This window comes from Eumetopias jubatus, unplaced genomic scaffold (assembly GCF_037043125.1).
Source record: "Eumetopias jubatus isolate StellerSeaLion01/CBP00866 unplaced genomic scaffold, mEumJub1_p1.0 scaffold_3, whole genome shotgun sequence".
In the NCBI taxonomy this organism is placed as follows: domain Eukaryota; kingdom Metazoa; phylum Chordata; class Mammalia; order Carnivora; family Otariidae; genus Eumetopias; species Eumetopias jubatus.
The window spans coordinates 122,164,606-122,190,809 of record NW_028274809.1 but is presented as its reverse complement, the minus strand read 5'-3'; the positions used below and the strand labels follow the sequence as shown (position 1 = coordinate 122,190,809).

General features: G+C 40.6%; 1 protein-coding gene across 3 annotated transcripts in view; it reads right to left on the bottom strand.

Annotated features, from left to right (window-relative positions):
* Window positions 1-25,568, bottom strand: part of MTUS2 (microtubule associated scaffold protein 2) — a 379,630-nt gene extending 354,062 nt beyond the window's left edge. For all 3 annotated transcript variants that reach the window (XM_028107283.2, XM_028107293.2, XM_028107299.2), the window contains exons 1-2: window positions 23,257-25,568; window positions 17,052-17,292 (exon numbers count right to left, since the gene is read on the bottom strand). In XM_028107283.2, the coding sequence (XP_027963084.2) occupies window positions 17,052-17,292; window positions 23,257-25,464 (2,449 nt within the window). In that variant the 5' untranslated portion in view covers window positions 25,465-25,568. The remainder of the gene's footprint in view (window positions 1-17,051; window positions 17,293-23,256) is intronic.
* Window positions 25,569-26,204: the final 636 nt, after the last annotated feature.

Below are 26,204 nucleotides of genomic sequence, written 5' to 3'. Positions count from 1 at the left end.
AAGTTGAGAAAACTTCTCCCAAGTTCTCTTATCTGATTGAACTCCTCTGGTTATTTATAGAATGGAGTAACACAAAAAAATGTCATGCTCTCAGCAACACTGGGTATATTTATTTCCATGAGCACAAATTACATCCTGACATGCTGTACACTGTATAGGGTAACATATTTTACATAATGTTTTAGATCATAAGAGATGTTTTTCTGAGGAAGGAACATAACATATATAGGTCTACTAAAAAGGCAGTGCAGAAAAGTACTGCCCTTTTAGTCCTTAGAAGTGAGAGAGCTAATAACAAATTGTTTTTATACATGATCTTTGGTTTTACTAACACGGATTTTATGTCCACCTGAAGGGAGATAATAGTCCTGCTGTACTTTGAGCATTAAAACAGTATCTTCAGTTTCATACCCAGGCCTGATGACAGTAAAACTTCATAGTCTTATGCATGACTGTGAAGTCAGAAAGTACTGTATATAAAAACACAGAAATGATGTAAGAAGTAAGGAAGTGCTTAGGTTCATTTATCCTTCCACAGACAGAGTCACATCAAGATCTGTAAGAGTTAAGCGTCTTAGGAAAGAGCATTAACTTATGACATTGAAACTCTGGAAGAATCTGTACTAGGGGGTAGTATATACTTACTGCATGTCCAGTTCTTGGGCCACTTTAAAGTTACAATGCACCTTATGGTACCCACAGAGCCAACACAGGAGTGGAAATATCCAGAATTCTTCCCAAAGTCTAAGTCACAGCTTACTTGCCCATTAAAGACCTAAGAGTTTTCCTATCTGAGAAGTGAATAAATGTAATAGATGCAATTCCTGTATCAAACCAGGTCTTAGAATTCAGAATAAGGGAGATCACTTGAGGTTGGAAAAGTACAAATGCTGAATTATAGGGTGCAACATTAGGGCTGTTTCTATCTCCAGTTCTGATCTGCTAGTGTGATGGTGAGTGACCATGTGAAATAAAAATATGAGAATAACCAAAGTAAGAACAACAGAGAATCCTGACTTGTTGAATATGTGATATCAGGTAAAGACAAAATACAACCACATATAGACACATTTTTAAAGTATTCTTAAAATAATAACAGGAAAAAACGCCCCAAAGAACCATTACATAAATGGCCTGGAACTGAAAGAGTAAACACAAAAAGAAAAGAAAGCTTTTATTAGATACAACAAACACTATGTGATGTTAAGAATCTTTGATGAATATGTAAAAAAAATTCCACCCGTGGGATTTTAATTGATATGGAAATTGCCATGAACAACTAGAAAACAAAACAAAATATATGCAACTAATGTTTTCAGAAATTATACAACAGCTGGCACAGGACTGTGATCCCTTAGAAAAGGAAAACAAATGAGGGGAGCCCTATCATTGCTGACCTTGCTGCCTAGGAGCACTTTCCACACTATAGCACAGGAAGGAGAAACTCAGAGAGTCTGTCCACCACAGTGACTGAAGACACAGAGATCAAAGTTTGGAAACTCCAAAGCAGTGAGAATGTGCAGAGGGAGATAAGCAAACAAAATGTTCCAAAAATCTGCATTAGAGCCTCCCCTTGAGCTTTTGATAAATACCAATCTGTGCATGTATAAAGCAAAGAACAAATTTGAGGAAAGAACAATTACCAAGGAGCTATAAGAAAAAGAATTCCCAGAATTTACACAGGCTGGAAATTGTTCTGCTTCCTTACAGGCAGAGTGGAGAGACCCTGTTGAACAATGAGTACTCATCAGAGACTCCAGAAATTAGCTCAGAATAAAGATGACTTTATAGCCACCCAAAAGAAACTAAAACAAGCCTTACCGGATCAAACTAATCAGTGAGTAACCAAACTGCCTGCCAGAAAAAGTTCAATACTCTTAAAGAAGACAGAACAAAATGCAGCATCAAACAAGTTAAGATCCAAGTGTCCAGAATTGAATCAAAATTAGTAGAAATAATAGTAAGAAGGAAATGTTACCCATAAACAGAAAAACCTAATAGAAACAGACTAAAAAATGACAAAGATGATGGGATATTAGAAAAGGACATGCAAAGTTATTAACAACAGGCTGCATATGATCAAAGTGGTAAATATAAACCTAAGCATGACAGGGAAAGAAGTGAATTATATTTTAAAAGACCTAAATGGGATATCTAGAGAAGAAATAAAAAATATCTGAAATGGAAAAAACAGACTGGAAAAAATCAGAGGCAAATTAGACACTGCAGAAGAAAAGAGCAGTAAACTTGAAAACATAGCAATAAAAGCTATCAAAAATGAAGCACAGAGAGAAAAAAGAATGACAATAAATTAACAGAGCCCCAGTGACTTATCAAGCCACATATATATGTATCTATATACTTCTAAGTAGATATATATAGATACATATATAGCTACATTTAAATACAAAATATAACAATATAGTATATAATATATAATATATTGTAACAGTATAAGATATGTTTATATTGGTTACATTATGTATATTTTATTTTGTACATGTTATATATATTATATACTTTATATTTTATATTTTCAACATTTGATAACTAGAAATGCACATATCAAAGAAAATTGATAAATACCAAACCGAAAAAACAAAGGAAACTAACCCACTGCATATGATAAGCAAACTGCTGGAAACCAGTGATAAAGAGAACTAGAGACAAAGAAATACAGAAGACTTCTTGTCTGAAACTATGCAAACCAACAGACAATGGAATAAAGTCTTCACAGTGTTGAGAAAAAATTTTCAATCTAGATTTCAATACCTAGTGAAAATGTTTAAAAAATAAGATGGAAGACTTCTATAGATTTATAAGTAATGGAAGAACTGATCACTAGAAGCCTGCACAAAAAAATGTTAAAGGAATCTCTTAAGATAGATAAAAAATGATGCCAGATAGAAATATGAACCAAAGAAATGAAGAGCACCAGAACAGTAAAATATGTAGTTAAAAATAACCAATATTTCTTACATTTGAAATCTTTTAAAAAGATAATAACTGTTTAAAGCAAAATTAATAACAACATATGTTGAGGATTATAATATATGTAGAAATAAAGTGTATAAAAATAGTAACACAAAGAACAGAAGGGGGAAATGGAAGTATACTGTATTGAGATTCTTACACTATACATGAAATGGCATAATATTATGGTAAGTTAAAGATGTATCTCAAACTCTTAGAGTATGGATTGATAAACTTTTTCTGTAAATGGCAAGACAGTAAATATTTTAGGCTTTTGGAGTCAAACATCTATGCTGCAACCACTAAAATTTGTATTGTTGTATATAAGCAGCCATGGATAATATGCAAAGGAAAAAGCATGGCTATGTTCCAACAAATCTTTATTTACCAGAAAATAAAGCCCAATAACAGGTAACAAGCTAAGAGGTAAACAGTCATCAAGCCTGACTTTACCCATCAAACAGTATGTCAACCAATGGCCTAGGGCAGTCACTAAAAGAAATTAAAAGACAGAACAGACTAATAAGCCAACAATGGAGACAAAATAGAGCCTAAAGAATAATCAATCCAAATAAAGGTAGTAAAAGAAGAAAAAATGAACGATGAAGATATGGGTCAAATAAAAAACAAGTAACAAGATGGTACATTTAAACCCAACCATATTGATAATTTCATTAAATGTAAGTGATCCAAATACTCCAATTAAAGGGCAAAGATTAGTACATGGGATTTTTAAAAGCACACTTTAAAATATAAATATATTAAAAATAAAATAATGGGAAAAGAGGATGGCCTGGGTGGCTCAAAGTGTTTGCCTTCAGTTTAGGTCATGATCCCAGGGTGCTGGGATCAAGCCCACATCGGACTCCCTGCTCCACAGGAAGTCTGCTTCTCCCTCTCCCACTCCCGCTGCTTGTGTTCCCTCTCTCGCTGTGTCTCTGTCAAATAAATAAATAAAATCTTTAAAAAAATAATAAAAGAGGGGTGCCTGGGTGGCTCAGTTGTTAAGCATCTGCCTTCAGCTCAGGTCATGATCCCAGGGTCCTGGGATCGAGGCCCACATCGGGCTCCCTGCTCAGCGGGAAGCCTGCTTCTCCCTCTCCCACTCCCTCTGCTTGTGTTCCTGCTCTCGTTATCTCTCTCTGTCAAATAAATAAATAAAATCTTTAAAAAATTATAATAATAAAATAAAATAATGGGACAAGATTTACCAGGTAAATACTAATCAAAAGAAAGCTAGAGTGCCATATTATTATCAGACAAAATAGACTTTAGAACAAGGAATATTATCAGGGATAAAGATGTATATTTCATAATGAAAAGGGGTAAGTTTAATTAACAGTCATGAAAATCCCAAAAGTTTATACAAATAATAACAGAGCTTTAAAATATGAAGCAAAAATTAGTATAACTGAAAGGAGAATTTTTAAAATGCATGATTACCTTTATTAATTTCACCACTCCTAAGTAATTGATAGAATAAAATATAGTAAAAATATAAAGGTCTTAAATAACACTATCAATCAACTAGATCTTAACATTTATAGAACCATACACCAAACATAAGCCTATTTTTGGTCATCAATTTAATGTCAGTGAGTTTATAAGGACTCAAATCAAACAAAGGATGTCCCTTGACCATAACAGAACTAAACCAATAATCAATAAAAGGGTATCTGAAAAATCCCCACATTTGGGGCGAATTAGCAACACAAACTAAAAAGTTACAAGAGTCAAAAAAAAAAAGTCACAAGAGAAATTAGAAAATCTTTTTAACTGAGTGATAACAAATATAAATACTCCAAATCCACAGGATATAGCTAGAAATTGAAATTATAAAAACAAAAAACACCTTGGCAGTAATATAAAACATAAAATATATTGAGGAATTTTACTTGTAGTAAGATGCACATGACATAAAATTTATCATCCTAACCATTTTTACGTGTACAGTTTGTAGTGTTAAAGTATGTTCACATTGTTATGGAACCAATCTCCAGAACTTTTTAAACTTGCAAAACTGAAACTCTCTACCCAATAAACAACAACACCCCATTTCCTCCTTCTCCCCAGCCCCTGGGAACTACCATTCTACTTTCTGTCTCTATGAATTTGACAACGCTAGGTACCTCATATAAGTGGAATCATTAGTAATTTTCTTTTTATGATTGCCTTATTTCACTTAATATAATGTCTTCAAGAATCATTCATGTTGTAGCATATTTCAAAAATTCCTTCCTTTTGTTTTTTTAAGATTTTATTTATTTATTTGACAGAGAGACACAGTGAGAGAGGGAACACAAGCAGGGTAAGTGGGAGAGGGAGAAGCAGGCTTCCCACGGAGCAGGGAGCCCAATGCAGGGCTCAATCTCAGGACCCTGAAATCATGACCTGAGCCAAAGGTAGACACTTAATGAGTCACCCAGGTACCCCAAAAATTCCTTCCTTTTTAAGGCTGAATAATATTCTATTGTATGCATACACCACATTTTGTTTATCCATTCATACATGGATACAGGGACACTGGGTTGCTTTCACTTCTTGGTATTGTGAATAATGCTGCTATGAATACACAGGGATTTTTTAAATGTCCAAAATGTCCACAATAAACTAAAAAGTCATGCTGAGAGAAATTAAAGAGGGTCCAAATAATTAAAAGATATACCTTGTTCAAAGATTGGAAATCTTAATGTTAAAAATCTCAATTCTTTCCAAATTAATCTCTAGACCTAACACAGCTTCAATCAAAACCACAGCAAGTATATTTTTTTTAGAAACTGACAAGCTGACTCTAAAATATAAATAGAAACAGATGATCTAGAATAGGCAAACAATTATGAAAAGGAATAACAAGTTGTGAGATTTATACAATCTGATTTCAAGACTTACTACAAATCCATAGTATCCAGAAGAATGTGCTATTGGCATAAGAAGCATATAGATCAATGGAACAGAATGTAGGGTCTAGAAATAGACTTAAATTTATATGGTCAGTTTATTTTTCAATGGAAAAAGGATGATACTTTTAAGAAATGTATTGGAAAAATTGAACATCTATATGACAAAAAAATTAACCTTAATCCATACTTCACACCATATATAAAATTAACTCAAAATGGATCACAGGCCTAAAAATAAGAAATAAAACTATGGAACTTCTATAAAATACAGAAAAAAATCTTTGAGACCTTGGGTTAGGCAAAGTTTCCTAGATAAGAAACAAAAATCATAAATCATAAAAGAAAAATCTCATAAACTGGAATTTATCAAAATTAAAAGCCTATGTTTTGAAAGACAGTGTGAAGAAAATCAAAAGTCAAGACAAACAGCAGAAGAAAATATTTTCAAAAGATATATGTAAAAGAAAATTTGTATTCAGAATATATAAAGACCTTTTATAACTGAATAAGAGAAACAATTATATTTTTTAAATGTCAAAGGATTTGAAAAAATACTTCACCAAAAAAGATATATGAATGCAAACAAAAACATTAAAAGATGTCCAACATCATTAGTTATTAGTGAAAGGCAAATTAAAAACAGTTTTTTTATAACTGCATGCCTATTAGAATGGCAAATATTAAAAAGACTAACAATACCAGATCCTGGTGAGGATATGAAACAACTGGAACTCTTATAGACTCCTCATGGCAATGTAAAATAGGAAAACCACTTTGGAAAAACAGTTTGACATTTTCATTTAAAATTGGACATACTATAAAAACCAGTAATTCCACTACTAGGTATTTGCTCAAGAGAAATGAAACTCTATGTCCACAAAAAGATCCATATATGAACTTTCATGGTATTTTCATTTGTTATAGACAAGAACTGACAAAGTCCATCAATAAGTGAATGGATAATCAAACTGTGGCACATCCACATTCAATACTCAGCAAGAAAAGGAATGAACTATGGATAAAGGCAACATCGCAGGTGGACCTCAAAAATCTGAGTAACAGATACAAAAAGTACATACTGTGTGATTCCACTTATAGGAAAATCTAAAAACATAATTTACAATGACAGAAAACAGGCCAGTATTTGTGTGGGGTGCAGCAGTAGGAGGGGGGATTATCTGGTAAGGGGCAGAAGAGAAATTTCGGGGTGAATGGAAAGACTCTTGTGTCATCACTGTGGTTACAAAAGTATATAAGAAGTATATAAAGCTATATTAACTTGGACATGCAAACCTCCCAAAACTGGATCCTGGCATTTGCCCAGGGGAAAGAGTGAAATGGGCTCTCTAGTTGCAGCTGAATGGTAAGGCTCTGTCATCCTGTGGATTAATAATGTGAATTGTTCACAAAGATCTCAATTTGGGTACTATTACTCTGAATTACTAGATTTTGACCTTGTGAATGTTAATCACCTGAGCCTTATCTGTACAACACAAAAAGAAAACGAAAAGTGAAGAAAACGAAAAAAAAAAAATACCAACCAAACCTACCTCATAAATTTGCACATTAAATATTGTTTTATATAATAATCACTCTGGAGTTGTAATTATCATCTTTGTCATCATTATCCTTAGGTTATCAAAATAATTCTGTATACAAGCTCAGCCTTAAAAACAAGCCATTCCTTTCACTAAGTCATGACAGAGTAACTTTTCTCCCCACAGCCTTGTCAGAGAGAGAGAGAGAGAGAGAGAGAGAGAGAGAGAGCATGCACAAGCAGGGGGAGTGGAAGGGAGAGGGAGAAGCAGGGAAAGGGAGAAGCAGGCGTCCCACTGGGCAGGGAGTCCAATGCGGGGCTCGATCCCAGGACCCTGGGATCACAACCTGAGCCGAAGACAGATGCTTCACTGACTGAGCCACCCAGGCATTCCACTTTCTTAACTTTTATTTACCTTCTGAAATGTGGCAGTATGGCATTCAGATGCTTTACTCATTTGTCTGGACCATTTTCATTTAACTTTCTTATCTAGGCCTTCCTTTTCTAGAACAGCTATTTTGATTTTCTTAAAGCTGAGGAAACAGACCTTAAAAATGACTCCAGATACTATTTTGTGTATTGACAGCAATAAAAGTATCGATTACCTGCAAAGTTAATAGATTTTTTTTTTTTTTTTTTGTGATCCATAACACATTGGAGGTCAGCTGACAGTGTTGTCTCTGTTTGGGTCGTATGCAACAGAGAGGCAGTTTTATGGGAAATTCTGCACATTAGCGCACAGTCATTCCAAATTATCACAAATATATTTCAGAAGCTCTGAACAAATCAAAAATCACTCTCATTCTCTCAAATCATGAAATAACTGCAAGTGTCATCTAGCATTTCTGCTATTTGTTTCTTACATTCCAAAAGCATGAACTGGCTACACTTGAGGGTCAACTTCCTTTTGTCTCTCTGGCTCATCAGCCTTTGTCCCCATTATTCCATGTATATTGCTCTTGTAAAGATAATCAATGACTTCCACATTGTCAAATTCACTCATCCCTTCTCTGTCCTCTTACTACCCAGTTCCTCAGTGGCAATCAAAATTATTGACCATTCCTTGCTTCTCTGATGTATTGTCTTCTCTTGGCTTTCAGGACAAAACATGCTCCTGGATTTCCACTTTCTACCCTGGCTGCTGCTTCCCACTCTCCTTTCCTAGAACTCTACAAATGCTGGAATACAGGGACCCATTCTGGGATGTCTATTGTTCTCTAGCTACACTCCTTTGACTTTTTTTTTTTTAGGTGTAATTGACATAATATTGATTCAGTATTTGTATGTGTTGCAAAAAGGTCACCACAGTTAAGTCCAGTTAACATCTGTCACTATACATAGTTACAATTATTTTTCTGATGACGAGAACTTTTAAGATCCACTCTCCTGGTTACTTTCAAATATGGGCTTGACTTCCGTGACTTCAGTAGCATCTGCTGAACCCCAAATTTTAACCTTCAATGCTGAATTCTCCTGGAGACTCTGACTCACATATCTAATTGCCTCCGTGACTGCTTCACCAAAACAAAACTCTTTGTACTGCCTCCCTGGCTAGTCAAACTCGCTCTCTCTCTCTTTTTAAGATTTTACTTATTTATTTGACAGGGAGAGACAGTGAGAGAGGGAACACAAGCAGGGGGAGTAGGAGAGGGAGAAGCAGGCTTCCCGCGGAGCAGGGATCCCGATGTGGGGCTCGATCCCAGGACCCTGGGATCATGACCTGAGCCAAAGGCAGACGCTTAATGACTGAGCCACCCAGGTGCCCCTAGTCAATCTCTCTTAATAGATGGCATCACCATCTACCAGTTGCTCCAGCCAAAATTCTAGAAATCCTCATTGGCTCCACTTTTTGCCCATCACCCACACTCAATATCCAATCCTACTGGCTCTATCTCCAACATGTATGCCAACAATTCCATCCCTTTTTTCTTCTCTGATGCCAGCTACCAGGATCTCACATCTGTACAAGTGTATCAGCTCTTAACTAGTCTCCCACTCTAGTTTCACCTCTTCTGTTCTAGAGTCCCCCAAGATGATCTTTATAGGACATAAGTCAGATCAGATTTAAAGCTTCTGGGGGCTACTTATCACACTTGGGTTCAAACTCAAATTCCTTGCCAGGGTCTCTAAAACCCTGTGTGATCTGATCATCATCTATCTCCCAACTTCTCACCTGCTAGTCACCTCCCACTTACTCCAGCCATGCTGACTTTATTTTTGATCTCTGACCATGCCAAGCTCATTCCTATCTCAGGGCCTTCATATATGTTGTTTCTTCTGCTTGGAAAACACTTTTTGTGCAAGCAGCTAGACAGGAAGACATCACCTCATGAGAGGATGAGTGAGAGTGCAGAAAGAAACAAATGTCATAAATTCAAAGATTCTCAAGAAATAATGTTGGAAAGTCCAGAGCTTTCCCATCCTTCCCCAGGACATGGGTGGAACCAGAAGGGAAGGCCTGGCAGTTACTTTGGGTCCAGCAGTGTTGAGGCTGCACATGCAGCACGGGGAGTTGAAAATATTCTGATGGCAATGACTGGGGCGGGCACTGGGGAGACTGGGAGCATTCCTGGGAGATATTTAAGAGTTGGGGGGAAAGAAGGGAGATCCAGAAGAGTTATAGAATAGAAGAGACAAGCAGAGAAAAAGGAAGTGAGATTGTTCAAATGGTTAGGAAGTGAATCACTTGCATTATAAGAAGCATAGACTAGAATGCCTTATTATTCTCTTGGTAATGGAAATGAGTTTCTTTAAATGACTGTACCAAGACTGGTCCATCTGGGTCCCAGCACTTACTTAAGGGAGAGAACCAGGCTCTGTGCTTGTCTTGAGCCAGAACAGGTGGAATGTGGCACCTAATTATGGCAATAAGAAGAATAATGATAATAATATAATAAGAGGAAGGGAGATAAACAGAGAAAGAAAATATTTTCTGTGTTCCCTAGGGATCCAGGCTCTACAGCCAGGGCCCAGTAAGTGTGTGGTCGTGAGGAGAGGAGAGGGGATGAGGGCAAGTGGGGATTTTAATGTGCACTCATCTTCTCATAAGGTGAGTTCTTCCTGTCTAGCTCTCTGAGGTTGTGCATGTGAGCACAGGCTCTTTTTTTAACCTGTTTCTCTCCAGACAAAGAAGGTTGGCAGCTGTAGAGCTGCTTGTATTTTAGAGTCTCATGACACCCAAACTTGCAGACTGACTGTAAAGATGTCTATTTTCTCATTTAGCCCTGCCTCCTTGCTGTTCTGTGGTGAAAACTGGGGCCTTGGACACTCCTGACTCCTGCATATGTACCCCACCCCATTACTCCAAGCACAGATTCCCCAGGGTGAGACCCTGCTCTGTGGGCTGCACTGACCTGTCCCCCACCTGCAGCTAAAGGCATTTTCCTTAGGGGCTTTCCATACTTGACAGCCCCTCCTCAGTTATTATGGTTTAGATTCACAGATGTTTCTAGATTTGTTAAAGACAGTATCTACATTATCCTCCTGGTGTTTGAGGGGGGAGACTTGTGAGAAAAGAAAATGGTCAAACTTCTTAACTCCACCATCTTAATTAAGGTCATCTCAAGAAATCTAAAGGTGTTGAAAAGAGATAGGAGAAAAAAAGAAAGAAAGAAAAAGAAAAGAGGAGAATAGCCCTAGAGATTCCTCTAACGGTTCTTTCATTAGATACTTTGCCAAGCATATAAGCCAAAGGATGTGTAAGGCTGACATCCATACAGCTTTGATCCTGGAGCTCTCCAGAGGTGCATGAACTTCAGACTCTAAAGTTTACAGTCCCCTAAACCCCCACTGTGCCTTCTCAGGGCCTCCCCAGCATCAGTACTCCACCATAGTCCCTGTTGCCTCATGCAGAGCCAGCTAAATCCTCCAGGGAGAAGAAAACAAGCAAACAAAAAAACACTGAACGTCCTTGGAAAATAGATTTTGATAAAATGCATTAATAAAATTTAAATTCACCATGCCTCCCAGACCTAGACTTTCATTGTGCAAAGAGTTTCAAAACCTTATAAACTTATTCATATACTTCTTCAGTCTAAATGGTATCACTGTAAATGGTAACTGGCATTATAAGGCAAGTGTCGACAAACTTTTTTCTTAAAGGGCCAGACAGTAAACATTTTAGGCTTCTGGGCAATACCTTGTCTCTGTTACAATGACCCAACTCCGAAAGCAGCCATAAGCAAAAGGAGAGCAAATGGGTGTGGCTGTGTTCCATTAAAATTTATTTACAAAAATAGTTGTCTCGTCCAAGGACCATGGTTTGCCAGAAAATCCACAAACACTGGTCTTATCCTTGTTTTATAAAGTAAAGATACTGCAGTGTAGTAGGATTTAACACAGGCAGTTCAATGATGTGGTCTAGCGTGAGGGTTAAGAACATGAACACGGAGACAGTCTTAAGTCAAATCTCCGCTCTATATTTTATAAGCTGCATGGCATAAGTTATTTCACTTAAGTTTCACTCCCTTCACTTCTAATACAAAAATAACAATTGTACCTAACTCAAGGTAGACACAACATGTGTTGTATAACTCTCCAGCAGCACCCCTTAACCCCATTAACACTTCTGCAGTGAGAAGCATAGATATTCACATGAAGCAGTATGAATGGATATACAAATATTGAGAAGGGTTATGGTCAGGTAGTGCATCAAATGAAAACCTTTTGTTTTCATAGGTTTTGAATTTTCAGAATTATGTATTTGGGATATTTAGATTTGTATTTAATTATCAGTTATATTGTGTGTGTGTGTGTGTGTGTGTGTGTTTAAGATTTCTTTATTGTAGAGAGAGAGAGCGTGTGCGCATGCACAAGCAGGGGGAGAGGCACAGGGAGAGAGAATCCTGAAGCACACTCCCCACTGAGCATGGAGCCTGACATAAGGCTCCTTCTCAGGACCTGAGATCATGATATGAACCGAAACCAAGAGTTGGCCGCTTAAAGGACTGAGCTACCCAGGTGCCCCTAAGCTCATTGTTTATGCCCTTTCATGGTCAATCTATTGGAATCTTGATGTTTTTCTTCCTGATTTAATTATAGTGCTTCAAAACAAAGAGAAGTCAATTTTAATGTAGCCCAATCTGTCCACATTTACTTTTGTGATTTGGGCTAACTCACAGTAAATGTGCAATCAGGGATTACTGAGCAAAGGAATGAGGTTTTCTTTTCCTCCACAGCACTGTGAATCCTAGTCTCTCCCTGGCTGGAAGATTTCTTTCAGGGAAGGAACAAAATGAGAGACTCCTTCCAAGAGGTGGCCAACAGGAGTGCATGACAGGAGGTGAGCTTTCAGACTGCTTTAACATGGAATCCTAGCTGTCTGGCTTTTTCTTTTCCTTTTTACTCCAGAAGAACGGTATGCAGCTATTTCCCTTCATTTCCTGGGAGAGTCTGAAAGTTAAGCCCGCCTACCTCTCAAGTTAAGAGATGCTATTAGTAGTTTTTTGGCAGATAACGACTTTAGCTCTGCATTTAATGGATGTTCATGAAATTTAAAAAGTGATAGTGTTTGAGGAGAAAGGTAATATCTCCTAGGAAAGCATGAAGAAAAATAGAAGGATTTCTGCAGAAAGAAAAGAGATAAATGAGTCTGGTGTTTTGCCAGAGCAGGTCCTGGTAGCCTGGGGGACTCTAGCAAAGTTGCCTAAGAAGGGAAAGGGCCTGCTGCCTGGAATAAGCCAAGCAGACCAAGCAAAGGGCCACTGGCGTGGGTCCAGGGAAGGGCTAGTGGGAGCACAGTCATCCCACCAAAGCTCCCCAGTCTCTGGAATAAGAACTTCTCATTGTCTGTCTCAGAGCCTATGCCAGGTGATCCTTCCAGCAGCATCAAGAAAGGATTTCACATTCTCAGTGTCCTGTAGGAGTGACAACCAATCATTGTCACAAGGCTTTGTTAGGTCCCTAATGATTACCCACGTGAACATATATCTCTCTAAATTAAGATGCCCAGGAGCCCAAGAAAAATAGTTGGGAGTCTTGAAGGAGCAGGGGTGGAGGATGTGTATATGTATACTTCTGGGGGCTGAGCTGATCTCTAAAGAAGTGTCACCCTCATCACAAATGTGTGAACACAAATAAGTCATCCTCAGAAAGAGCTCGAACTGCCTGCCTCTTCTGGGTAGTGGTATTTTTATGCATGTGGGATACACTTAAAGACTTTTCATTACACAAAACTTGACTACGGTTAAATAAATCTCAATGAAGTTCATTTTTAGTAATTTTAAGTTTTTCCAAATTAAAACTATTTCATAGTTTTTCCAAAGTAAAACTATTAACTATTGTTACATCATGCTATTCCAAAACTCGTAATTCAAATCCACATCAAATTTACAAGTTACTGATGAAGGTGAAATCATGCTGGAGAGAATGGTGGCCAAGTGGAGGGGAACATCATAGCTTTAAAGACCAGCCATCTGCTAACAACTAACACTTTCAGATCTCCAGCCAGCCCTGTCCTCTCAACACTGGTCTCCTAGATGCAGCACTTTATCCCATAGGATGGCTAAGGGCATTTCAACCGCAACACGTCCTGAGTTAGCTACTATTCTCCCCTTTTAAACCAGGTTCTCCACTACTCTCTGAGTGGCAACTCCATTCTTAAGGAGACAGTCTACCTTGCACTGCACGTTTTCTCTCAGAGTCCACATGCAGTCAGTCAGGAGCCCAGATGTGTTCTACCTGCTCACTGTGTCCCGTCACCACCTGGACACTGCGTCACCTCTTGCCTGCTCCCCCTGCTTCATCCTCTGTCCTCGTAGACTCAGAGGGATCCTGAGTCCACAAAAGCCAGATCACGCTGCCCTGGCTCCAAAGTCTCCAATGGTTTTCTCACTCAGAGGAAAATTCAAATCCTTAGAATGGTTCTTAAGCCTTATGTAATTCCCCCCTCCCTGACACACACACAGACAGACACACACACACACACACGCACGCACCCACCAACCTCCTCGCTTCCCACCTCCCTGCTCACGCTGCTCCAGCCTCCTGGCCTTCCTGCCACTTCAGGGGCTGTACGCTGGCTCCTTCCTCTGCCTGGATGCTCCATCCCTGATATCCATGTGGTTCCCTGCCTCACCTCCTCTGGGGGATTGGTTTAAAGGTGACCTCCCAACCACCCTATTAAAAATCATAATCTCCTTCCTTCTTTCCCAGATGTCCTATATTCCTCCTCTATGTTTCATTTCCTTCAATACTAGTTATTTCTCCCAACACACCATGTAATTTATTTGCTCATTAAAAAACAAAAAAGGCTTGGGCGCCTGGGTGGCTCAGTTGGTTAAGTGACTGCCTTTGGCTCAGGTCATGATCCTGGAGTCCCGGGATCAAGTCCCACATCGGGCTCCCTGCTCGGCAGGGAGTCTGCTTCTCCCTCTGACCCTCTTCCCTCTCGTGCTCTCTGTCTCTCATTCTCTCTCTCTCTCAAATAAATAAATAAAATATTAAAAACAAAAACAAAAACAAAAAAGGCTACCCCCATACTAAAATTCAAGCTCCATGGGGGCAAGGATTTTTGTCTGTTGGTTTGTTGTCACTGCTTTACCCCCCACACCTAGAACAGTGCTGATATGTAACAGTCCCTCAGTAATAATTCTTGAATGAGGGACTGAGTCACATAATTACCTTGCAGCAGCTTTGATAACATGTAGGTCCATCACAATATACATATATCACGAGAACCATCAAAAATAATTTGATTTTTATAGAACTGCTTGTCAAAAAAAAACTATTAAGAAAAACTATTTAAAAATTATTGTTCATTGGGGCGCCTGGGTGGCTCAGTCATTAAGCATCTGCCTTCAGCTCAGGTCATGATCCCAGGGTCCTGGGATTGAGCCCCGCATCGGGCTCCCTGCTTGGCGGGAAGCCTGCTTCTCCCTCTCCCACTCCCCCCATTTGTGTTCCTGCTCTCTCTCTCTCTGTCAAATAAATAAATAAAATCTTTTTAAAAATTATTGTTCATCAATAATTACTTCAGTAAATGAAAATTCATGAAGTAATATAATGGAAAATAGGTTTTAAAAAGTTCCTTTCTACTGATAATAAAAGAAATGCAATAATAATAATAATAATAATAATAATAATAATAGGAGGTGGAGGAGTGATAATACTCAACACTAGGAAGGGTATGGTAAGAAGAAGCACTTCCAAGAAACACTAGTATGAAAATAATTGTTACAAATTTTCTAGAAAATTCCTTGGCTTTAAAAAAATGTTTGGATATCCTTTATCCAATCATTACACTTCAAATGATCGAGCCTAAGAAAACATAAGAAAGAAGACAAATAAGTATACACAAAGACTCAAATCACAACACTATTGAAAATAGTATAGAGTAAGCAGAACTCAACTGCCAGTGATTGGGCAATGACTCAATCAACTCTGACACAATTCTCCACCTTCTCCCATTCTTCCCACTTCCTCAAGAGGCTGCGCCTGAAGTGCCTCCGTCCCATCCATACAATTCTTCTGGCTGTAATTTCTTAAAACACTGTGCTCCTTGCTTTCATATTTACAATTATGTATCAGTTTTTTTGCTTTTTTGGTCTATTTCATCCATTAGACCGTAAGACGCATAAAGACAGGAGCTCTATGGTTTGTTCACTGCTGCAGTCTTTAATTTACAACTTCTGGCCCATAATAACCACCCAAAATTTGTTGAATAAATGAGTAAGTGAACAAAACAGAATTATTATGCTGCCATTAAAATATTTCTGAAACACGGATGACCTAGGAAATGTCTACAATGTGTTAATAGAAAAACACAAAACTCACATTCAATATCATTTTAACTATTAAAAAATGCACAGAAAAAAAATCACACTGGAAGATAAAACTCCCTAACAATAACTCTGGCTGGGTGTTAAAAATATGTTAAGTATTATTACTTCCTTTTCCATATTTTTCTATGTTCAAAATGTTTTACACTGGGGATGTATTATGTCTATAATAAAATCATACATAAAGCCCAGAGGAAACCACAGGAGCGGAAGACTGGAGACAGCAAACAAGCCAGTGCAGAGAACCTCAGGAGGGGACACGGGCCAGCCATGGCAGAGCAGGACGACAGGGCTGGGAGAGGCAGCAGAGCCTTTTCATAAGCAATTATGGAGTGGTCCAGATTTGTGAGCAGATGAAGAGTGATATGGTAAGTGCTGGGCTGTAGAGAGATCTCTCTGGCAAACTACAACCCCCAGGCCAAACCCAGCCCCCTCTCTGTTTCTATGAACTAAGCTGTACTGAAACACAGCCACACTCATTCGCTGATGTACTGTCTGCAGCTGCTTTCATGCTAAGTAGTTACTACACGGACCATTATGGCCCAGACAGCCTAAAATATTTACTATCTGACCCCTTACAGAAAAACTCCACTGGCCCCTGGTCTACAGGCCGTATCAGAGAAAGGAGAAATCGCACAAAGTGAGGAGGTGGTTGTAATGGTCACCCTTTTAAAGGGAACGTAGAGGATGACTGGTGCTGACGGAGGAGTCTTGACAAGTATCTGTATTGACAGTCAGATGCAAGAGCAGAAAAAGGCTCCTCTCAGACGGTGAGGCATTCATGTAGTAGACAGTTACCGCCGTTTTAGAGAATGACTATTTACAAGTGCAACAGGAAAAAGCAGTAACAGCTGGGTCACTTACCCGCAGAATCGGAGCTGTAGAGACTGGTAGCTGCTGTGATGGGTCCTGGCGGGTGGATGGCACTCGCCGAGGACCTCTGACTCGCAATCAGGATCCTGCTCTTTGCAGATGGTAAACGGGACATTGCACCCAATCCCAACTGGGGCTTAAGGAGCATGGCCGATCGATAGAAAGTTGGAGGAACTTCATAATGAGTATAGGAAGGAGAACAAAATTCTTCTTTTCCCGGGCGTTCTGTAACCTGTGATAAATGACCAGAAGCTTAATCAGAGAAGCTCCCATCACAGGATGAGCATGGAATGTGGTCAGGAGACCAAGGCTCCAGCAATGGCCACTCTGGCCTCACTGAGTTGCTCCATCACTGACCACTTACCTTCTCTGGGCTCCAGGGTCTTCATCCCTAAGTTAACAATACAACTGGATGACCTCTCAGGTCTCTTCTAGTACTAATGCGCTAAGAATCCACATTTCACCAGGAAAACAACTCACTGTACAAAATTTTTAAATTTGATTGCCACAAAATCACTGGAATCTGTGCAAGTAGCCAATCTATAAATACATAATTTCAATGAAGCAGGGAAAGAGTTTAGCCAATGTTCGTAGAATTATGAAAGTTTCATTCTTCCTAATGAGAAAAGGCACAATGTTTATGGTAACCTACTCTTAAGATAAGCAGGTGAACCTCACCAATTTCTGTTAAGTCTTTACCAGGCTACTTAGGCAATAAAAAAGCATTGTTAATGCAGGGAAAAAGGCTGTTTGGAAGAATAAAGCAGTTGATGGAAAAATACATTTTCAGGCCTCTACAATCGGTTTACATAATTAAAAACAAGAGACTGTGAATCTCCTCATCTGTCTTCCCTAGTAAGGTGGGGTGTCCAGGAATGTTTGATAAGTTTCACTACAGTGAAAGTTCTGGGCAGAATCTTGCTGACTGCTAAATCCATAGCACCTACAATGGTGTCTAGTACATAAAGTCAATAAATATTTATTCAGTAAAGGAATCATGTTTCCATTCTTACCTAAATTTAATAACATAACAATCCCATGACTTTTCCCTATTGTTAACAGTTTGGGCTAGAACACAACCTATATGCCTTTTATATAGGTAATTCTATACTCACAAAGCCTGTTCACATTATCAGTGTTTCTTCATATTAAAAATGAAAAAAATAAGACAACTAAATAATCTTTATTTCCTTTAAGTTAAAAAAAAATAGTGCCAGAGGCTATGAACGAAAAGATACATCTGGGAACTCTGCTCTAAATCACAATTTTATGTGTCAAACGTTTATCTATCCAGGAATCACAAGCATTTAACAATATTCTTTAATAGGGGCTATAAAGCTTTGATCCAAGCTGTTGAAGAGAAAAACTCTCAATTTGATACTTTTAATGTTAAAACAGATACAAAGTTTTCTCCTTAAACTGACATTATTAAAACAAAAGATTAGGACTTTAAAGTTTTATCATAATCACATAGTATCATATGCATGATTGCTCTAGTAGACAGGCTGAATTCAGGCCACAGCAAATTATATTCCTGTGAAAGACATTCTATTTCTGCTCTCTAATAAAATTTTTACCATTTCCTGCTTACCCTCTTACTATCAACCTTTGGCTTTTCTATTATATTTATGTTTCTCTATTTTTTCATTGCGGTTTCTAAAATTCTGGTGCCCCTGCTCACTGCTTCTAGCAAGTGTGTTCACGAAGAAAAGATTTCTATCCCACATCTGTCAGGTTTTCAGGATTGCAATAGGCTGATCTCAGTAATTACTCAGTTCTTTGAAACTGGAGAGTCCAAAACCCAACATGCTGTCACTTGGAAGTGTCCTTAATGATTTCAGTCACTTCGATGCCTGTCACTTTGCTGGGTAGTTTGTCTCTGATAAGATGTAACAAATTCTTTAAGAAGGTGAAAAGTATGCCTAATATGTGTTTTTAGGGAATCTACAAAAAATTTCACACTCATTTCTTTCCTCTTTATTGACAGAATACAACAGGAATCACTGCATAGCTATGAACAGATAGCACTTAACCCCAAATGATTTTTTCCCCTCCTTCTCTAATGGAGTATTTTTAGAGAAATAATTTTAAAGCAAACTAAAAGGTCATTGCGATCTCAAACTCCTAAAATCAATCAAGGTATACAAACAAGTTAAGTTCTTACTAGACTGCCACTCTTCATATATGCCCTGTCCTGCTTTCAGTGGAATGGGCTGAAGCTGAACTGGGCAGACACACAGTAAATGTGGAGGCTTCACTGAGAAGTCACTGGTCTGGATAGCCACTGGGAGAGGACCTGTGATGGTTAATCTTGACAACCTGGCTAGGTCATGGTACCCAGATATTTGGTCAAAGATTATTCTAGATATTTATGTTTTAAAGATGAGATCAACATTTAAATCAGTAAGCCCTGAATAAAGCAGATTACGCTTCATCATGTGGGTAAGCCTCACCTAATCAGTTGAATGCTTTAATGGAAAAAGACTGGCCTCCCTTAAAGAAGAGGGAAATCCGCCAGCAGGTGGCCTTTGGACTTGAACCAGCATCACCTCCTCCCTGTCTCCAGCCTGCTGGCCCACCCTGCATACTTTGGACTTGCCAGCCTCCACAATTGCACAGGCCAATTCCTTCAAGTCTGGATAGATACTTACATATTACATGCATATGTCCCTGTATTATGGGAGTCGGAAGGGAGACCAGCCCTGATCAGACATCCGTATGTTGCAAGTACACAGCCTCACCTCTGTTCTCTCACCCCTGCTCCCCTCTTCCCACCTCCTTATACTAAAAATGCAAAGGGATTCCCCAAGGCATCAGTAGGAAGAAGTGCCCCAGAGACCTCAGGATAGGTGCAAGCAGAAAACAGTCTAAACCAGGAAGCATATTTGATCATCCTGCCATGAGCAGGTCCAAGATGATCTTCAAAGCCGCTTCCAGAAGCTCTAAATGTCTGTATTGTTCCTGTCAATGGACAAAGGATGCCTCTCAGAAGAGCCCTTCCTCTGACTTCTTCATTTCTACTAATGCTAACCCAGCAGGAATCTGTCCATAATGATGAAAGAGTCTGAAGCTGGTTTGGGTTTGTACTGTTAAGACTTTCCCATTTATTAAAAAGATATATGACTTCTACAACTGAAAAATACTTCTGTTGCAACTGGTCAGAAATGTGTTCTTTCCCTGGAGACTGGCTGAAGCCATCCTGTGGCAAAGCGCGGCTCACTGGCAGGGGAGGTGGCTTTGGGACCTCCCTGCACCAAGCCTGAATGCAGGAAGGGGACCCACTGGATTTCATCAAGTTGCAGCTCTAGGAGCAAAGGCCAAGGGCCAGCCTATTGATTAAAAGAGGATTATGGCAGAAATCAGCCCAGTACAACACCTGGGGCTTCTCTGCTCTGTCTTGTAGCCAGAAGATAGGGCCTTGGACACCTGATTATGGCAGAAAACAGTCCCCAGAGGGGCTGGTGCACAGTGGCGCTGCTGTCCCCCACCAATGGGGCCTCTCCAAACCCCTCAGAACTACTAACACCACACAAACACTCATGCTATCCCATTTCCTTGAGACTCAGGGTGGCTTCTAGAGGATTAAGAATAGGAAATATTTTGGGGGGAAATGTGCATATAATTTAGAAGTTATTATATTTTATGGAGGGAGCCAAAGCAATGCGGAAAAGACATACACAAAACCAAAATCAATAAGGGTCACAGAGAAAGAAATGCAGACAGTAACAGGATGTTTGCCGACCTCTCCACGTAAAATTTCTCTCATGAATGTGTTTCTGCAGAGAAAAGTCTGGGGGATCTTTTTGGGGGGTGAGTAGGGAACCAAATTAGTCTATTTGAAGAAATGGTACAAATGAATGAACTTAAGTGGATGCGCTGGTACGACTTACAGACAAGGTAAAGGTAACCCCAACATGTGTTGTGACCAGGGCAGCCATGCCAGTGGGCCACAGAGAAACCAGCCTAAGGGTGAGCTCTCATCACTGTCTTCCAGGGCGTGTTTGTCAAAGAGATACTCTGCCATGCTAGATTTGGGGACCCAATCTTGCACAAGTTGCTTACCTTTGCAGTGACCCAAGAAGAAGAAGAAAAAGAGTCTTTGGTTATTTAAACAGCTTTGGCATCTGCAGCCTGGGGAGGGTCAGATGGCTACTTTTGAGAGGCCTCACAAGGAGCATCCCTGCCCTAGCAAGGAGCTTAAGGTCAGAGCCTGATCCTGAGCCTTGGAGGCCCAGGTGGATAAGGTTTTAGAAATTTAAGAAAGACTCACATTAACCAAGCTCAGAGACTGATGTATAAGACCAGAGTGGCAATCTGTCCACTGTTAGTGAGATGCCACGGCCTAGGGCCAAACTCTTTATGTCCTTTGGCTAGAACATCCTCTCGCTGCAGACCTCTGTGTGAGAAGCCCACCTAAAACAGGACAGCATGCAGCCCGGAACAGTGAAATGAGCCCCTGCTGAAAAGACTGGACCCCAGACTCTCTAGTTGGTGTTCTCTCTATAGAGATGTGAGGTGGGAAAGCAGGCCCAGAGTCAGAAGACAGCGAGTGAGCTGTGTGACTCGGAGCTAACAGCCTGCCTCAGGGCAGAACAGATGGTCAGCTGCTGGGGCACCTGTCAGTGCTAGCTTTGGTCAAGGTCTGCTGCTTAGAATAGATTCACCTCTTTTGCTGGGCCAAAGCTGACAACTTCCACTCTGATCAGTACATTCAGCAAATATGTCAGTATATTCAATCAACCTAAGGTCTACCTTTGGACTTAGCCTTTCTATCTCTAAGAAGCTTTGGCTGACTTTTGTTTGGATCCAACATATATGAGTTCATAATTCAGCCATCATTCAACATTTTCTGACAACATCGTTATGTCAAGCACTGTTCTAAACTCTGGGGACCCAGCGGAGAACAACAACAACAAACAACAACAACAAACAGAAAAAAAGTCCCTGTTCTCATGGATTTTACATTCTAGTTGATGCAGCAAAAAAAAAAAAAAAAAAAAACAGAAAAAGAATATACACCAGATGGAGATAAGCACAAGAAAAAAATAAACCAGAGAAAGGGAATCTCAGGGAAGGTGAGGTGTCTCTCCAATAAAATGCCGTTGGAACAGAGATAGAAAGTAAAGGAGACAGCCACTGGGTCAATGCAAAAAGAACATTCCAAGCAGACTTAAGTGCAAAGACCCCGAAGCAGCAGCAGGAGAGGGTGAGCAGAGGAGGCACAGGAGGCTGGGGAGGATGTGGAGCCAGACTGAGTCCATCCTAAAAGCTGAGCCATCCTACATGCTTAAGCCTGCGTTCTCAATGACCTGGGCAGACCTAAAGGATGCTATGGAGAGGAGTGATCTGACCCAGCTTTTAGCTGATCAGTCTGGCCGCCATGAGGAGACTCGTTCAGGAGATAAATCTGCCTTCTGAGCTCTGGGACGACAACTCACCATCACACCCAGAAATGAAAGGGGCAGCACAGCGATGGAATTGGGAGGGCAAGAAGAGCATCTCAGCACTGACCTTGTTCTGTGGCTTTAACTGAGTTACTCAAATCCCTCCAAAGTGGTTTATACAATGATAAAAACTGTAATCCCAACCTCCAGAAAATCACTGTAAGGACTAGTAAAGATTGATAAAGATGAAATGTTATGTTACGTGGGCTCAAGGCATAGTAGGTGCTCAACTAAATGTTAGTTGTAATTCCTTATTCTGATTCAAAGAGCCCATGCCTAACACATTATTTGCTATTCACTGTGGTTTTCCCATGTATGAATATGAGATTCTCCCATAAGGAAAATATTCCCCCTGAGAGGATTATGTCAGACCAATTTGAATGATATATTTATTTTGGACTTTTCCCCCCATTGACCTGGCTTATAAAAGACTTATGCTGACTTATTTAAGCATGGAAGCCAATTTAAATGCATACTTATCTAACCCCTCATGTATTACGCTGAGTGGAATTTAAATGAGTCTCCTTAGATGTTAGCTACATCTCATCATGATCGTCAAGCTCTTCTGGTCAAAAATGCCGGCTTGTCTACAAATTCCTCTAGTTAAGAACATCCATTTCTGTGCACATGTATCCATCAAAATCTGCAATTTGCTAACAGAGGATATTCTGTTTTCACAGTTCACATTGAAAACACATAACAAACTTTACAGTGTTTGACTTAAAGATCATATCAGAATGACATTCTCTTACCTCCTGCAAAAACTTTTCACTCATTTGACTGAAATGGTGTCCTGGGGGCTTGATCCCAGACACCATCAACCCAGAACTGAAGACCCGTGGCTTTTGCAAGTCTGGCTTGTATTTCTCATAGAGGTTGGCAGATGGCTTCAGCTCACCACCTGCTGCCTTCTCCTCTTTGGGAAGAGGCATGGTACATGTGGGTGGAACATAAGGAAGGCCCACCGGAACCAGCGAAGTGTCCACCTGGCCGAGGGCCTGAGGGCTCCTCCTGATGTAGGTGATGATCTTGGGCCTCACGTGCTTGGGCTTGGGCAGAATGATGGGCTTGGGTTCTGTCCTTTCTTCTGTTTTTTCAACCTGATGGTTCTCCGTTCCCTCCTGTGAGGAAGGGGTATCCTCAGAATGTGGGAATACAGGCTCGGGGATCCCACTGGGGCAGGTGCTCTTGTCAGGCACTTTCGGGGGGGTGTTCAACGACCGCGCACTATCAGCGGGAGGTGCGGCAGCCGAGGGTGACCCGGCATCCGCATCTAACGCACCTAAGTCCTGAACACTGCTACTAGGTGGTGGAGGCTGGTGGGTCACATTCACAGTTGTCTCTGGATGGAGGGGTGCCAGGCCACTGAGAAGAGCACCTGCTCCCCCTGGGGTGCTTTCAGTCTTAGCTGCATTTTCTAGGAGGTTCCTATCTTCTGCAACAGATGTAGTGATCTCTTTGCTGTCCCCTGCTTCTGAGTTGCTGCTCTGAGGGCCGAGGGGCTCAGGGACCCCAGTGTTGCGCTCTCCGACAGAAGGACCTAAAGTACAAACTGCCACACTGTCCGTGTTCCCACCATCCAGTGCGCTCTCCTCACTGACATCTGAGGGACTGCTGTCTGGTGGGTCGTAAGGAACAAAAGGTACGTGCCCATCGCCCGCTGAAATGCCCAACTTCCTAGCTGCACTCGATGAAGTCTTGCCAGTGGGCTGCTTCTCAGCAGCTTGCGAGGAAGCAGGGCCTCGTGTGGGGCTGGTGTGAAGAGAACCCTCCTCGCCGAGGAGGACTGCTCTCTTGTCCTGCTCACTCCTGCCTCTTCCCACACGAGTGTGGTGGCCACTGCCGTGTGACAGGCTAAGGGCACCGGTGGTGGCCTCCTGCTGCGCTTTCCCACCTGGCTCCTTTCTCTCAAGGGGTAACACGCTACCTTCCTTGGGGCATCCCAGACCCTCGGCCTGGATTGACTTTAACTCCTGCCCAGCCTGGGGTGGGGCAAATTTCAGCTCTGGCTTGAGCTCTCCCTTTCCCTGACCTAATTGTGCTTCTGGCTTAGTCAGGACTCCCTGCAGGGCTGAAGCTGAATCCAGACCAGGCTCCGGATGGGCCGAGTGTGATGTGCTCTCATTGCTAACTTCCGGTCCGTGTCCCCCCTCCATCTGGGTCTCTGAGGGGGTGGTCTCCTTGGTTGCTGAGGTAGATGGTTTAGGATGACGCACACTCTTTCCCTCTGAGGTACCATCAGCTGGAGGAAGAGCTGCCCCTGGAGAGGGGGCGGTCAACGGCCTCTGCGGCCCCTCCCCACCACTGGGCTCATGACGCGGGGCTTCAGGGGAGTCGAGAAGCGTGGGCTGCAGACGCTGCCAGGTCAGGCTCCCACCACGTTCCCTTGTGGACATGTCCACGACAACAGCAGAGCCGCTTGCTCTTTCCAAAGAATGCCTTCTCAGTTCCTCATTGTCAAGGGTCTTTGCCAACTTATCCTTAGGAGCATGCCGGGGAAGTTCAGCATCCCTTTTAGCCAAAACCTCTGGACTGGCCTCCGCCATAATGTTCCTCCAACTTGACAGACTTGGTCCCTGAACACTGCGAGGGGTCTGTAGGGTATCTGTGCCTCTCTCCACCGTGTGCTCTTCATTTAGTCCTCCATGGATGGTTGAAGAAAATTTAAAATCTTTCAGGCTGGTGGGGCCAGACTGCGATCCTTTCCCAAAGCCCTGAAGTTGGTGAGATTCCTTATTGAAACGGGTACTATTCTCTGGCTCACTTGAATTTGCATTTCCAATTTCATCTGTCCGGTCACATGTCTCAGACTCATCATGAGAGGAACTGACCTCCAACATGATTTGATTGGCATTTGTATCTCCCAGACTTAGGATACTCTCATTATTATTTTTCACTCCATTTCTGTTGTCCCGCAACTGAGCGTAACATGATTTCTTCGGAGCCAATGGGACACTCATTTTCAAGCCTTCAGTGGGGGCTGCTGGCCATGCAGTCCTACTTAATGGAAAGGAGCTTCCTTCAAGCTGCTCTTTGATTAATAGGAAATTCTCAAGCTGCTTGTTGCCCCCTGACAATGTCACGCTGCAATACTACTTTAATCATTTTCAGAGCGGTCTTAAAACCAAGCATTGTCTTGACATACAGCAGGATGACTTATCTGTTAGGTTCCTGCTGAATGAGAGCCAATTAGTCCATAAGACCTAGAGAGAAATAAAAATAAAATCATGTTGTTGGCACTGACAAATAGAGATTCTTAGAAAAAGCATGGAAAACACAGATGTATTTGTCACTTTCATATTATTATTTCATTCACTCAGCCCATAAATTTCTCAAAAACCTTTCTGATAGGGTGCCTGCTGGCCAAATATGGGGAAATTAAAACATAAAAATGATTAATGTTAGAAATGAATTATAAAACATATTAAATCTTAAATTCAAATTTTAAAAATCCACAGGTTCATATTGATACTGATTTAAAAGCCTGGAGGAGAAGAAAAAGCTCTTCTTCATAGAATAATGCCAAGTAACCTAAAAAAATCATACAGGTAGGAAAAAAAATCACCGTTTTGCAATCACCAAAGGAATAACGATCTTGCAACAAATGGTTGCTAAAAACACCAGGTGAAAGATTGTTAGGGAACAGGATATTCACAGAATCTTAAGGTACCATTCTCCAGATTATTTTTATTTATTTATT